The following is a 13,783-nucleotide window of genomic DNA, read 5'->3' on the forward strand; positions in this document are numbered from 1 at the left end:
GCCAGCGGCCACCGGCTCCGGCTGCGGCGCGGAGGCACTCGGCGCGGCGCGGCGAGCTCGACATTCCCTGGGACCTGCGGAGCCGCGTCGGGATCGCCCGGGCTCCCGCCCTCGAGCCTTCCTCCGCCGCCGCCGCCCTCGGCTCGTCTGTCCGCGGCCTCCCGCGCACCGGCGTGATCCCGCCGGGGCTGTGCGTGCTCCCCGGCCGCGCGCCATGGGCAGCCCCCGCTCGGCGCTGAGCTGCCTGTGAGTACCGCCGCCCCGCGCCCCCGGCCGCGCGCCCGCCCGCCCGCCGCTCACCCTGCGCCCCTCTCTCCCCGCCCGCTTTTGTCTCCCACAGGCTGTTGCACTTGCTGGTTCTCTGCCTCCAAGCCCAGGTAAGGCGCGCTGCGCGGAGGCGGGGGCCGGAGCCGGCGGGGGACGCCGGGGGGCAAAGTCGGGCAGGGGCAAGAGGACCGACCCTGCGGCCGCGCGGCGGGCTGGAAGGCACCTTAGAAATGCAACCCCTAACTACCCCGAGGAGGGAACTAAGGAACAGAGAGGTAGCTCCTGCCTAAGGTCACACAGCCAGTGAGTGGCGAGGCTAGAACCCGAGGTCTCGGAGTCCAGCTCTGTCTCCCACGCCTCCCAGCCAGGTGGGGGTGGATGGGGAACTCTGCGGGCAGCCACACCCGGCCGCCGAGGATGGAGGCATTCGGGGCCCGGGGGCATTCGTTGTCAGAGGTATGGTGACTGTCTCAGGGACCCTCTCTGCGGCTCTCTGGGGAGACTTGCGGCGGGACTGGCCGAAGGATCAGGTGCCTAGGTCCTCTGCGGTCTCAACGTTTGCTCCGTGAATTTGTCTTTATAAATGTCAGGGGTCGGGCAGCGCTGCCTCCCGACTTAAAAGCGCCCTGCTCTTCTAGGAAGGCCCGGGCGGGGGGCCTGCGCTGGGCAGGGAGCTCGCTTCCCTGTTCCGAGCTGGCCGGGAGTCCCAGGGTGTTTCCCAACAGGTGGGTCCAGATCCTTCTCCATCCCGGGCTCATCCATGCTAGGCTGGGTCTGTCCGACTTTCCTGGGTGGGGGTGGGGGGCGGGTGGCCTGAGCTGGTATGTTGGGGGGACCCCAGCCGGCTGCCTGGGGCGGTGGAGGGAGGTGCCGGGTGATGGGGGCCACTTGGGCCCCTGGGCAGAGTAGCATTATAATGGCGTGTTGTGTATTTTTCAATTTCCTAAAGGTAACTGTTCAGTCCTCACCTAATTTTACACAGCATGTGAGGGAGCAGAGCCTGGTGACGGATCAGCTCAGCCGCCGTCTCATCCGGACCTACCAACTCTACAGCCGCACCAGCGGGAAGCACGTGCAGGTCCTGGCCAACAAGCGCATCAACGCCATGGCAGAAGACGGGGACCCCTTTGGTAAGGCGAGCTGCGCTGCAGTGGGGTAAAGGTAGCCTGTGGAACGGGCCCCTCTTCCCCAGGCTGCCCTGCTATGACTGGACCTACCAGTCACATCTGCTCTGGCCAGAGGCCTGCACGCTCCCCAGCTCAGAAGGGAAGGAGTTAAGGCGAAAAAGCATCTTGGGGCTCAGCTGGAGAAGAGAGGGTTGGGGAAGGGACCTCGGAGAGTACTCGGCCCACAGGTGCCCCTTCCCTGCCCAGCAGATGAATGAATCCAGGAATCTCCCTTTCCACCTCCCCCTTTCATACCCCTCCCCACTGCAGGTGGAGGCAGAGGGTTCAGGGGGAGGGGGCCCAGGTTTAAGGGAAGCTCTTGAAAGAGGATATGTCGCCAGGGCCCACAAAAGGAGAGTGGGAAAGAGAAGGGAGAGAAATCCCTTCAACTCTCCCAGCTTGGGGGGGGTGTTGTTGTGAACCTTTAAATACTTTGATCAGGAGGGTCAGTTACACATGGGGACTAGGCTAGGAAAAGGGCCCTCCCCTCTCCACTTGTCCAGGAACCCAGGCGGTCAGTCAGAGTGGGGCTCCTGGCTGCCGGTGGGGTGGTGAGTACAGGGAGCTACTGCGAGGTGGAGAGGCTGAGGACTGATTGATTTCTAAAGCATTCAATATTCCTTCCTTGAAACAAGGCCAATTTCCAGAGTCCTGGATGTACCAAGAGAAAAGCAAGCCCTCTGGGCTGCTGGTGTTGTTTTTAGAGAGCGATTATTGTGAGTTTAAAAACCTTTAAATAATGACCAAGTTAAACAAGCATGAAAGGAGAGGGGAAGACTCTATTAAAATGTAATAAAAAGGTGAGGCGTTTTAAGAGCTAAGAAGAAAAATGAAGAATGATATAAAACAGAAAAAGAACGAGGCTTTTTTTCAGATGTGGAGTTTGAAAGGAGTTGCAAGTCTGTAAATGTTAAAAAAGAGGTTCAAGATTGTTCTCTATGAATCTCTGGAGAGACCCCTGCGTCTGGCAGAGCGATTAAAACTCTTCTTACTTTCACCTTTTTTAACATTTCCTGAATACTTTCTCCTCTTCTCGAGCCAGTTTGGGGGATCGAGTATGTCTCGCTGCATTTTTTCTGCATCGACGTAGCTGACTTCCCTTCAAAGCTGGAGAAGGAGACATAATTTTCCTGGGATAAATCTGTCACTGGGGTGGAAGAATAGGTTTGAAAATGTTAAGCTTTCCAAAAGCCCAGTCGGGAAAGCTGCCGTAAACTTTGGCCCCAGCTCCCCAGATCCATCCAGGAAGGAGAGTGGGGGCTTTCTGCGGTGGGGTGGGGCTGGGGGTGGCCTGCCCGGTGGCCGAGCTCCCCTGCTGGGCTGGCAGGGCCAGCCTACCGTCCCTTTGTCCCTCCAAACTGGCTACTTGCTGCCCTTCTCAGCTTCCAAGGAAGGGGAATGAATGCCTGGCTCCTCCTGAGTTTGCTCCCATCGGAACAAATGGTCCAGCATCCTTGGGTTTTGGGGAGGGAAGAAGAGGCTAAGCTGCTCATGGGGGAATTCCTCTTCAGACATCAGAGGTCTGATGCCCACTTCTCTCCTTACAATTATAGGAGGCTTCCCAGTTTCCCTGGTCCCTGCCTGGTGGGCAGGAGCAGGAGCTGGAGGCCCCAAGAGCAAAGGCTTAGGGTGTATAGCCAGGACAGGAAGAATCTGGGGGAGAACAGCAGAGAAGTCCCAGTTGCTTCCTTATGGGCCCCAGGAAGGGACAGAGGGCTCCATCCCTATCTGCCCTGTTTGGCCAGAATCCTCAGAATGGAATCCTCTCCCCTCTTCTCCAGTCGGTGTCCTTCCTGGCCCTTAAAAGTAGTTGCTCCTTGTCCTGGAAGGCAGACCAGGAGAGGGCTGAGCAGACTGGCTGGGTCCAAGAGGAGGTGGGTGGGAGGGGAGGTGACAGCTGCATTTCCCTGGCTGACTTGGAGCCAGACTAGGGACTTGGCTCCTGGGTCCCAGCTCTGTGCTTCTGTGAAGGGGGGCAGGTAGTCACAGGCTGGGCAGTGAGGGCTGCCTTGCTGACCTGTGCCCATCACCTTCCATTAGTTTCAGGGACAGAGAAGGTGCCACCTTGTCAGTACAGGCTGGGGGAGGCAGACCTGGGAGTACCCAAACTTCTTTCTCAAGGAGGGAAAAGGCTGCAGTAGGCAGGGCAGGAGACCCAGCCCCTTCTGTCCCATCCCGAACAGCTAAGTCGGCCCCCACTCCCTTCTTGGTGACAGCCTCAAAGGGAGGAGTTGTGCAGAGAGTGGACAGGGACCAGGGCTTCTGTGGCAAGCTGGCTGTCTAAGGGGAGAGGGGAGTGGGAAGAAGGCACAGAATTCAGCTCCCTGTCTCCTGGCTCTCAGTGAGAGGCAGGCACACCTGATTTTCTCTCCTCCTCACCTACAGAAAGTGTTTGGTCACTGGGGTGAGAAGCCCAGTGCTGCTGGATGGTGAGAGAAAAGATTATTGAGTTGTTGATTTTTGAACACTGGGGCTGGGGACTGGGGTGACTGGGAAGTGTGGGGAAGAGATAGCATCCTCCCAGCTGGTGTCTGAGGTTCTGGGAAAGCAGCAGGCCATGGGCTGTGGGTGTAGGGAGAGCTGTCTCATCCCTATCAGCTTCTCTGCAGAGCAGGGGTAGGGTGGTGTGGCCAAGGCTGTGGGTTAGAACCTGAGGCACCAGAAACAAGAGAGAGTGCTTTTATGTTTGACCTCAGGAGTGGAGGTCACCACTGCACCCCGGACGTTTGTAATGATCTGTGAGGCATGTGCATATAATATTCTGAGTTGGAAGAATCCTCAGAGATCTTTGATTAGAAGCAGAATTCTAGTCAAATTAAAATTTACTTGAAGCCTCAACATAAACATTATTAGTCTGGTTTTAAAAGAGGGTCTTTTCAGTTTGATGGCTCCAAGACCCTCTGCAGAAACCAGTTCATATGCCATGATCTCATCCACCCCACTTCTGTAAACCCAGGTAAGGGGTCGGTCTGAAGCCCAGAAAGGAGACTTGACTTTCCCAGGGTTGCACAGCATGTTAGCGGCTGGAGCCCACGGCTTGGGTACCTGGCTCTTGGAGCAGTTGCTTCTGGGATGGGCCAGCTGGGATGGGGACATGGAGCACTGGGGTTCAGGGAGCTGCTAATAACCATTCTCCCCCCACATTCCCTGACAGCAAAGCTCATTGTTGAGACGGACACCTTTGGGAGCCGGGTTCGAGTGCGAGGAGCTGAGACAGGCCTCTACATCTGCATGAACAAGAAGGGGAAGCTGATTGCCAAGGTGAGGTCTTAGAAGGAAGGGAGGGGGCGGCTGGGGCCTGGGGAGCAGGCTGGGCTGGCTGAGCTCCTCCAGGATCCCAACAAGGTGGGCAGAGACAGAGGGCCACCTTGGGGTTACCTAATGATTGGATGGTGGGGGAGGTGAGGGAGGAGGAAGCTGAGAGATGAAAAGCTATAAAAGCAAAGGAGGAAGAAGGCAGGCTAGGGAAGGGGCGGGGGGGGGTTGGTAAATTCCATATATCTTTTTAACAAATCGCCAAATTGCTTTGCTATTATGTCCAATTACATGGTACCAGCATTTGGAATGTTCAGTAAGCCGCAGGCCCAGCCCCTCGGCGGAGCTCTGAAATGGCCCCATTAGTCACGGCTCCTCTACAGCCTCGAGCTCCCCGCTTCCTAGGCTTCTGGGGCTTGGGGCTCAGCATCTCCTCACCGGCCTTCCTTCCCCCATAGGGTGGTAGCCCTGGGGCTGCAGGCCGGCATCCTGTGGGCTGAGGGGGGCAGGTGGGGAAACGGGTGCTAGCAGCTTGGGCCAGACTGGTGGGCAGGAGGCCAGGGTGGGCAGGGGCTGGGCCCCCTCTCTGCCTCTCTGTGTTGGGGCCCAGCCCCTCGGTAGACAGCCATGTGTCACTGCTACCCAGGAGGACAGGAAGTTGCCGGGTGGGCTGCGAGTTGTCAGGGATTAGAGAGCGGGTGCCCGGGCAGGGGGTGGGGCTGCCCACCCTGCCATCTGCTGGGGTGCCCACCTGCTGTCTGGGGCCGCCTCCCCTCTGCCTCTGATGGGGGCGGGTTCTGGACAGAGCCCGGTGACACCGTGTCTGGCCCCCCCCTACCTGCAGAGCAACGGCAAAGGCAAGGATTGTGTGTTCACGGAGATCGTGCTGGAGAACAACTACACGGCCCTGCAGAACGCCAAGTACGAGGGCTGGTACATGGCCTTCACGCGCAAGGGTCGGCCCCGCAAGGGCTCCAAGACTCGGCAGCACCAGCGCGAGGTCCACTTCATGAAGCGACTGCCCCGCGGCCATCACACCACAGAGCAGAGCCTGCGCTTCGAGTTCCTCAACTACCCACCCTTCACGCGCAGTCTGCGCGGCAGCCAGAGGACTTGGGCCCCCGAGCCCCGATAGGCCCTGCCCGGCCCCTCCCCGCCGCTCCCAGCGCCGGAGGTTTCCTCTGGTGCAGGATGAGGTCTGCGCTACTGAAGGCTGGGGAGGAGCTGGGGGAGCCCTGGGCCCTAGTTGTTGATAATTGTTTGCTGTTGGGTTTTTTGTTGTTGTTTTTTTAAACAAAAGAGAGGCTCTATTTTTGTATTCCACTTGGCTGTGGCGTCTGACTTCTTAACTCTCAGGAAGGCCAGTGAGTGGCCTAGACTGGGATTCCGGCGGGGGGTTTCCTGGGGGTGGGAGGCTTTTTCTAGTCCCGCAGAGGCGCTCCTGAGACCCCAGCAGTTGCAGGGCAAGACTGCTAGGCCGCCAGGGGCTCCACTGCACCCCCAGGTGGGGGCAGGGAGGAAAGAGCCTGAACTTTAAGTCAGATCTTTCAAGGGCGGGTGTCAGTGGAGGGTGGTTGGGTATTAGTTGCTATTAAATGACTGAAATATTTATTTAACTGGCGTATTAAAAATGTGTGTTGGAGAGTGAGTCCTCCTGGGGTCAGCCCCCTCCCCCCGCGCCGCCCCAGCTGGCAGGCGGCTGAGAGATGCAGCAAATCAGGCAGCAGCTCTGACTGCAGCCTCCCTTCTACCTAAGGATCCACACCTGTTGGCCGTCCCTATCATTGTTGCTGGAGGGGTTTTCTTGGGAGGACAGAAGCAGGGAAAGGAGCAAGAAGAGGCTCTTAGCTGGTCCTGGGACCTCTCAGACATGGGCTTTTAATAGGAGTCATTGCTAACACTTCCCCAGGCTACCTCTGGGCCAGAAATGATGACTTTGCTGGGACCAGAGTTGTAATCATGGATTCAGTGGGTCCTTTAAAAAGTGTCTTTCTGTGTATATGCCTCGGTCTGTGTGGGAGACAGATCAGAGATGCCAGAGCTAGTTCTGAGTACCAGGCTCCAGAAAATGAAAGAAAAGAGCAGCTGCCGGGGTCCAAGGTGGAGGTATGTTGGAGGGGGGCTGCCAAGGCTGGTGTTGACAATTGTGACATGAAACAAGTGTTAACTTTGGGATATCTGGTTAGAAAGCTATGAGCAGAAGGTGCTGAGCTCAGGCACTGCAAAAGAGCCCAGGGGACTGTGGTCCAGGGAGAGGCTGCCAACCTTGGAGAGACCAGGCCTAGAGGGAGAGGAACTGGCATTGGCCGGGAAGGGAAGCTCACAGGCCTAGAGCAGAACTCAAACTCTGGCCAGGGGGAGAAGCAGCAGGTGGTAAGTCAGAAAGACTAGCCTGTGAAGAAGGACTGCTATGGACGAAGGAAGACCAGGTCATGCTATGACAATGGTAGAGCAGGCCATTCATGGCGTGGGCAAGAGTACTGGCCTGTGGTGGGTGGAGGGGTGGGTTCTTGGAGGTGGACTGGTGAGATTGGCATCACCCCACCCAGAAGAGAGCCCAAGCCCAGAGGCAGCAGGTCTCCTGAGGTCAGAGCTGGCCCAGTCATCATACCTGAGCTCTCATTCTGGTTGCTTCCACTGCCTTTGGGCTGGTCCCATAGCTCAGTTACTGGACGAATCCAGAAACCTCTTCCCTCTGGGCCTCTGGTCCTTTGGGTGGAGGGCAACCCAAGGCTTCCTAACCACGTGGGCCTCCCAGAGTTGCAGCCACAAATCCCAGTCTCAGGCCATCCAGAAGGATCAGGAATCCCAGGGCTCAGTGGGAAGCCTTGGAGAGGTTGGGGTACCATGGGGCCTCTTCTGGCCTGCTATCGGGGTGCAGGGCTCTGGACAGAGTAGGCTTCTCCTGGTGCATAGATACGGGGGATGTGGGGAGGGGGCTCTAGACATCTCTCTTCCAGCTCCCCCAGCTCTTAGTGCCTCCTCTTCTGCTCCATCCCCTCCCCTCCCCCTTTAATTAATTCTGGGTGAGCAGCCTGGCTTTATTGTGCAAGGAGCTGGGGTCTCACTGTGGGAAAAGTCACACCTTCTGAGCAGCTTCTGATGCCATGCAAATGAAGAGACCGTCCAGGAAACGCTTTCATCTGCACGGCCGCCTGTCCAGCCCCCAGCCCAGTAATTACCCACATTTCATTTGTTTGAGAGCAATTCCTGGGGGAAACCACAGGGTAGGAGGGAGTCTGGGGGGTGGATGGAATGTCAGACTCTCCCTGCCTGTGATCCTGGCCACAAAGTGGGGCCAGGCTGGGCCAAGGTGGTCACTGGCTAGGCCAAAGCTACCCTGAAGCCCCCAGGCTGGGGATGCCTGAGTACTCCAGGGTGGTGGGGTGGAACTGTGCCATGGTTGCGACGATGGAGAAGAGGTGGGTTGTGCAGAGAGCCGGACCTGCCTGATGGAGAAGGGAGAGGTGACTGATGTGGGAGTAGAGGTGGACAGGAGGGTGGTGCTCTTGTCCTTGAGGTGACCTGAGGCTTTGGGAAGGGGTTGACTCCCAGCAGGACCCCCAGCCAGGGACCCTGGGGAGCTGAGCCCAGAGCAGTGGGGCTGGGCTGGGCCGGAGCACCCACCACCTTGTTTATCTTTGCGTTGCTGCCTCCACAGAGCCCTCGCTAATGGGGTTTTACAGCCCACTCAAGCTGCAACTGGCCAAGAATCAATCATTACCGGCACTTAGTGGTTTGATAGTTAACAGCCTGAACTGAAGCCAAACTGGTTGTTAACTGTGATAACAACTGATTTCAAGGGGTTATTGCCGGCCCAATATGCTCAGCCCATTTATTTCGGGGAAAACAAGCAGGGAGCTGTTGCAAGGCCCAGAAAAGGGAGGAGGACTGGGCTTTCCTCAGCCAAAAGGCCTGCCACTCTGTCTAGGAGTGGGTGCTGGCTGTGAGGACCCTGGGGGCCGGCTGAGGTGTGCGTGGAGGCCTGGCCTCGCAGAGGATCTGAGGATCTGTGTGAGGGCCCAGGTGATCCACGCAGAAGGCCCTCTCCAGTCTTCCCTTCTCCCCAGTTCTGACCTCACCCTGATTCCCCACCTTCCCTCTCCTTCTCTTCTTACAGTAGTGGTCCCCGTGAGGCCCTCACAGGGACAACTCTCCATGGGGAGGAGCCCAGGCCTAGTGGCCAGGCCTCTACTAGTCTCCACTCAGCAGGGGGGCCTGGACCTCTTCACCCATTCCTCCCTCTCCCGGGGCTGCCAGAGCCCAGCCAAACCCAAGCCAGAACCTCGCCTTTCATTTCAAAGCCAGTGATGACTCCACCCAAGCCTTGACTAGAAAGGATGCACTAGAGTTCTCTCCTCTCACTCCACCAGGTCCTGTCCATCCCTACCTGCTACCTTCAGCTGAATGGCAACAGGTGAGGCTATGGCCAAGCATCTTTCTAGAAAGCTGCTGTAGCAAAGGACCCCAAGAGTTCTCCACCATCTACAGATAGACAACCTGAGGCCCAGAAGTCACACAGCCAGCGTGAAAGCTAGTATGAAAGATCAGGTCTTAACTCCCAGACCCAGGCTACCTCTTGAGGACTGCAGGTCTTTCTCTAATTCATTTATTCAGTCACTATTTATTGAGTGCCTATTATGTGCCAGGCTCTGTTCTGGGAAGAGGGGACAAAGCAGGAAATAAGTGACAAAAACTCTGTCATTATGGAGCTCAAATTTTAGCAGGAGGCTGTAGGTGGGGTAAGAACAAACAGTGTATAGTTTATCAGACCCTGGCAACCACTACAGAGAAAAATAGAGGGAATGAGTGTGGAAGGTGGGGTAAGGTACTAGCAATTTTAAGTAGGGTGGTCATAGAAGGCCTCACTGAAAACTTAATGCTGGATCAGACACCTGATGGCGGTAAGGCATGCACCTATCTGGAGGAGGAGCCATCCAGGTAGAGGGACAAGCGAGTACAAGCTTATAGCATCAGGGGAAGAGGAGGGAGGCCAGTGTGGTTAGAGCAGAGTGAAGGCAGGATACAGGTGTAGTGTGTGTAGTATGAGTGTAGTGGGGTGGGGAGAATGATGAAGCTGAGGTGAGACATATAAGTAGTGGTGATGAGGGCAGATCATGTAGAGCCATTGAAAAGACTTTAGTCTTGAGCCTGAACGAGACAGCAAACCATTGTGGGGTTTTGAGCACTGCAGTGACATGATCTGAATTAAGTTTTATTAATAACAAGATTGCTTTGGCTGCTGTGTTGAGAATAGACAGTAGGGGCGTAAGGGAGACTAGTTACGAAGTTTTTGTAGTAATCTTGGCGAGGGATGATAGGGCATTGGAGGTGGTGAGGAGAGACTGGAATTTGGGACATTTTTTGCAAGTAGGGATGTGCTGATAGTTTGGACGTGGTTTGTGAGAGAAAAAGAAGAGTCTAGGGGTTTCCAAAGTTTCTAGCCTGAGCGACTGAAAGGATGGAGAGGCCCTTTATTGAGATGGAGAAGATTCTAGAAGGGGCAGATTTTGAGGGGAAGAGTAGGAGTTTTGTTTTGGACATGTCAAGTCTGAGCTGACTAAATAAATATTCATGGAGATGTTGAGTAGGCAGTTGTATGTGAGTTTGGAATTCAAGGGAGAGGTCTCATGTGAAGATATAAATTTGGGAGTATTCAACTCACAACTTTTAAAGCCAGGGGATGGAATGGATTTCCTAGGGAGTGAGTGTAGCCAAAGAAGAGGAGAGAGCCAAGCCTGAGCCTTGGTATCCTCCAGACATTTAGAGGTCAGGGTGAAGGGGGGGAACCAGCAAATATTGTGGCCCATGAGGTAGGTAGGAGGAAAACCAAGAGGGTGTGTGTCCTGATGATATAGGAAAAATATACCAGTTTCTGAGCCCAAAGATTTAAATGGGCTTTGGGTAGAGTTTTACTGTCATCAACTGTCTCCCTTCCCTCCTCTCCCCGACCAATCTCAGGGCCAAGAGGAAGTAGCCAGCAAACAAGGGGGTTGTTGGTTTCACCCGGGGGTCTCCTTGACTCTTCTTTCAGCCTCCCCCTGCCTCTCATCCTGCCGCCTTGACCTCTGGAACACTACTCAAATCTAGTCCATCTACTCTTCTGTTTATCTACTGCCACCTCCCTGCTCCAAGTCATCATCAGCTCTTGTCTGGCTTATGGCAACAGCCCCCTAACTGCTCTTCCTCTCATATCCCTCTACAATCCTTTCTGTACTCAGTAGCCAGAATTTCCAAAACATAAATCTGATCATGTTACTTCTGCCATATCTAGAATTAAATTCAGACTCCTTTCCGTGGCCTGCAAGGTCGCCTCCGTGCTCTGGGCCCTGTCTGCCTATCTAACTGTATGGCTTAACCTCTCTTCCTTTCATCTGCTGCACCCTGGTCACACCTCCTTCCAGCTCAAACAAGCCGGGCTCCCATATGCTTCAGAGCCTTTGCACTGTTGTTCTCTCTGCTTGAAATGCTTTTCCTTTAGGTTGCTGGAGGGCTGACTGCTCATTTTGTAGGTCTCTGCTGTCATTCTCTGCTCTCTTTTCTTTATTTCACTTATTAATATCTGACATTATCTTGTTTTTAATTTATCTACTCATTTTTGGTTGGCCTATTCCTCCCAAGAGAGCAGGGACTTTGACTTGGCTTATGATGAATATCCAGTGACTAGAACAGTGCCTGGCACATCTTAGGTGTTCAGTAAACATTGGTAATCAACTAATAAAATGAGAGTATATGTGGAGGCTGTTGAATGGAGAAGGTGCACTGGGGGTTCTCTGCATCCGGGACTTGGGTCAGGATTTAGGAAATGCCTGAAGGTCAGGGAGACTTGAGGATGGTCCTGGGATGGGTGACCCTCTAAGCCCATCTGGACATCACAGTCTTACTAAAAGAGGGTCCAAGGCTATCTGGCACAAGCTCACCTCCTTTTTCTCAAGCCAAAATAAGTGTCTCCTAAACCGGACAAAGGAGCATCTAAGAGAGCCTGTTGGGATGGACGTCTCAGAACCTCCCAAAATTCTGCTTCCTTCCCCACCGCTGGGTTTCCATAGCAACCAGAGGATTTAACAGGAGAGAGTGAAGGGGAATTAGGAGCTGGAGAGAGGAGGAGTAAGTGGTAGCAAGACAGATGGGGAGCTGGCAAGAACTCTGAGGGATCCCCAAGTCCCATGTTACCGCTGGAGGTTGTGCCAGTAAGGTCCCTCTGATTGCCCCCCTTCCCCATCTGGGTCTCTTGCTGACCCTGAAGAACTAACTGTCCATCTGCACAGGCCCTAGGGCTCACCCTCATGTATTCCCCCCTCCTCCTGGCTGGCAGATGCTAGATGAAACAATGCAGATGGCAGATGTTAGTGAAACAAGTTGTGGCCACTGGATCTGTTTGGGGATCTGCGTTCCTTTTCCCTCCCTTCCTTGGCTTCGTATGGTCGGGGAGGACGTGGGGGGAGGAGAGTCAGGGCATGAACCTATGCCAAGCGAGGTCCCAAGCTTTGGCACTTGGGGATTAAGGCCAGACCCCCAGTCATGAAGGATCAGATGGGCTCTAGCTTGGTCCTGGCTGAAGGTGCTCAAACAAGTGTTTGGCCTGGACACTGCTTTGAGGGAGTAAGAAGAAGCCTGCACAGAACTCAGCACTCTTTGCAGCCTCCTCCTACCTTGAGCTCAGAGGACCAGAAAACGCCTGGGCCTTGAACCTGGGAGCAGCAGAATGGTGAGCCCCCGAGGAGCTGGGGCACTGGGCCCTGATACCCAAGCCAACTGCCTGGAGAACCAGCCAGTGACTTTCAAGGGTGGGAGTAGCCAGGGCCAACACCAAATTCCAGCTGTCCCTCTGTCTGCCCACAGGCACACAGCTCCCAAACACCCAGGCTCAAACCTCTACCTTCTTGGACTCTTCCTTGTTTCCAGCCACCGACATTTAATCATGTCAATTGGACACACGTGACCAACTCTTGCTAAATCTTTCTTCATAGAGAAATCCCCCTGTCCCATCACAACCTACTGGGCCATTTCATGCCCTCCCACCTTGTCTCCCTGCCCAGTCTCTCCCTGGGCTTTTTTGTATCACCTCCCGCTCCCTGCCTCCTGCAGCCCTCAGTAATGAAGAGCAAACTCATAAAACATTCATCGTGGGTAATACACCATGTAGGGTCTGCCTGATCGCAGTTCTGATACGGGACCCGGGTGGGTATTGCTGGTTCTTAGGCTTCTGAGGGCTCGGGCTGACTTCTGTGCCTTGGGTTCAAGTTCCAGTGACTTCCATTAAGCCAGGCCCAATCCTCCCTGGTGGTGTGGAGGGTCCTGGGTAGAGTAGAAGAGGGGCTTCCTGAGAGGAGGTGCTAGCAGTCCGGGGAGGGAGAGGTGGCTCCTGGGGGCACTCCTAAGCCAGGCATGACAGGTAGCTGGGGCTCTGGATAAAAGCTGGAGACAAGGTGAGCCGTGACCGAAAGGCTAAAGGTTTGTGCTGAGTGAGGAGAGTCAGGGCCTTAGCGTGCAGTGTCTGGAATGGTTATTTTTGCCTCGGGGAGCCCGGTAAGACGGAAGTGTGCACAGGTGTGTGAGGGAAGGGAGGGTCCTGTGTGGGTGGAGGACCCTCTCCAGGAGCCTGCCCAGGAAGCAGGCCTCCGGGTGGGGGCAGTTTTATCAAAAGCAGACAGAGGGAAGGGAAGGGAGAGGAAGGGAAGGGAGCCGCCTCTCACTCCCCCCACACCCCTGGAGCGTGCACTGACCACTGACAGTAATGAGGCACCCCTCAACCCCACCCCCGAGGCCTCAGTAAAGTCAGAGAAGGAATTCAGAGAAATGGCGCTGGGAGCAGCCAGAAATCAGCTGTGGCTTTGGAATCAGGTGGAAGTAAGTTAAATCCTGGCCCTGCTACTCCCTGACTCTGTGAACCTCTCCAGGCCTCAGTTTCCTTACCTACAAAATGGGGAACATGCTTCACCCTATAGAGCTGTCATGAGGAGTGTGTAAGGGGTCCTGCAGAGTGTCCTAACAAGGGTTCCTCATACATGGTGCCTGCTGTGGGGACGGGCTCTGGGGGAGGGGTAGGGCCAGTTGAGCTAAGGCTCTGGGAGCCCAGGTGTGCACCATTGATG

At 55.4% G+C, this 13,783-nt stretch overlaps 1 protein-coding gene across 4 annotated transcripts; it reads left to right on the forward strand.

The window, feature by feature from the left end:
- The first annotated feature begins 25 nt into the window (after positions 1-25).
- On the forward strand, positions 26-5,823 carry FGF8 (fibroblast growth factor 8). 4 transcript variants are annotated; one of them, XM_024121563.1, is made up of 6 exons: positions 26-246; positions 341-377; positions 906-992; positions 1,217-1,397; positions 4,588-4,694; positions 5,533-5,823. In XM_024121563.1, exons 1-6 carry the CDS (start codon positions 215-217, stop codon positions 5,821-5,823), a joined length of 735 nt encoding a protein of 244 aa, XP_023977331.1. In that variant the 5' UTR covers positions 26-214. The 4 variants fall into 4 exon arrangements, with proteins under 4 accessions (XP_023977331.1, XP_023977332.1, XP_023977333.1 ...); XM_024121564.1 differs by having other exon boundaries at positions 215-246; positions 1,250-1,397; XM_024121565.1 differs by lacking the exon at positions 906-992 and having other exon boundaries at positions 215-246.
- The last annotated feature ends 7,960 nt before the right edge of the window (positions 5,824-13,783 follow it).

This window comes from Physeter macrocephalus, unplaced genomic scaffold (assembly GCF_002837175.3).
Source record: "Physeter macrocephalus isolate SW-GA unplaced genomic scaffold, ASM283717v5 random_1542, whole genome shotgun sequence".
NCBI lineage: Eukaryota > Metazoa > Chordata > Mammalia > Artiodactyla > Physeteridae > Physeter > Physeter macrocephalus.

What these genes read in the sequence shown, in the direction of transcription:
- FGF8 (XM_024121563.1), top strand. Translation starts at nt 215, where the DNA reads ATGGGCAGCCCCCGCTCGGCGCTGAGCTGCCT. An exon ending in CGCTCGGCGCTGAGCTGCCT is followed by an intron (nt 247 to 340) that starts GTGAGTACCGCC and finishes TGTCTCCCACAG; the next exon opens with GCTGTTGCACTTGCTGGTTC. An exon ending in AGGGGAAGCTGATTGCCAAG is followed by an intron (nt 4,695 to 5,532) that starts GTGAGGTCTTAG and finishes CCCTACCTGCAG; the next exon opens with AGCAACGGCAAAGGCAAGGA.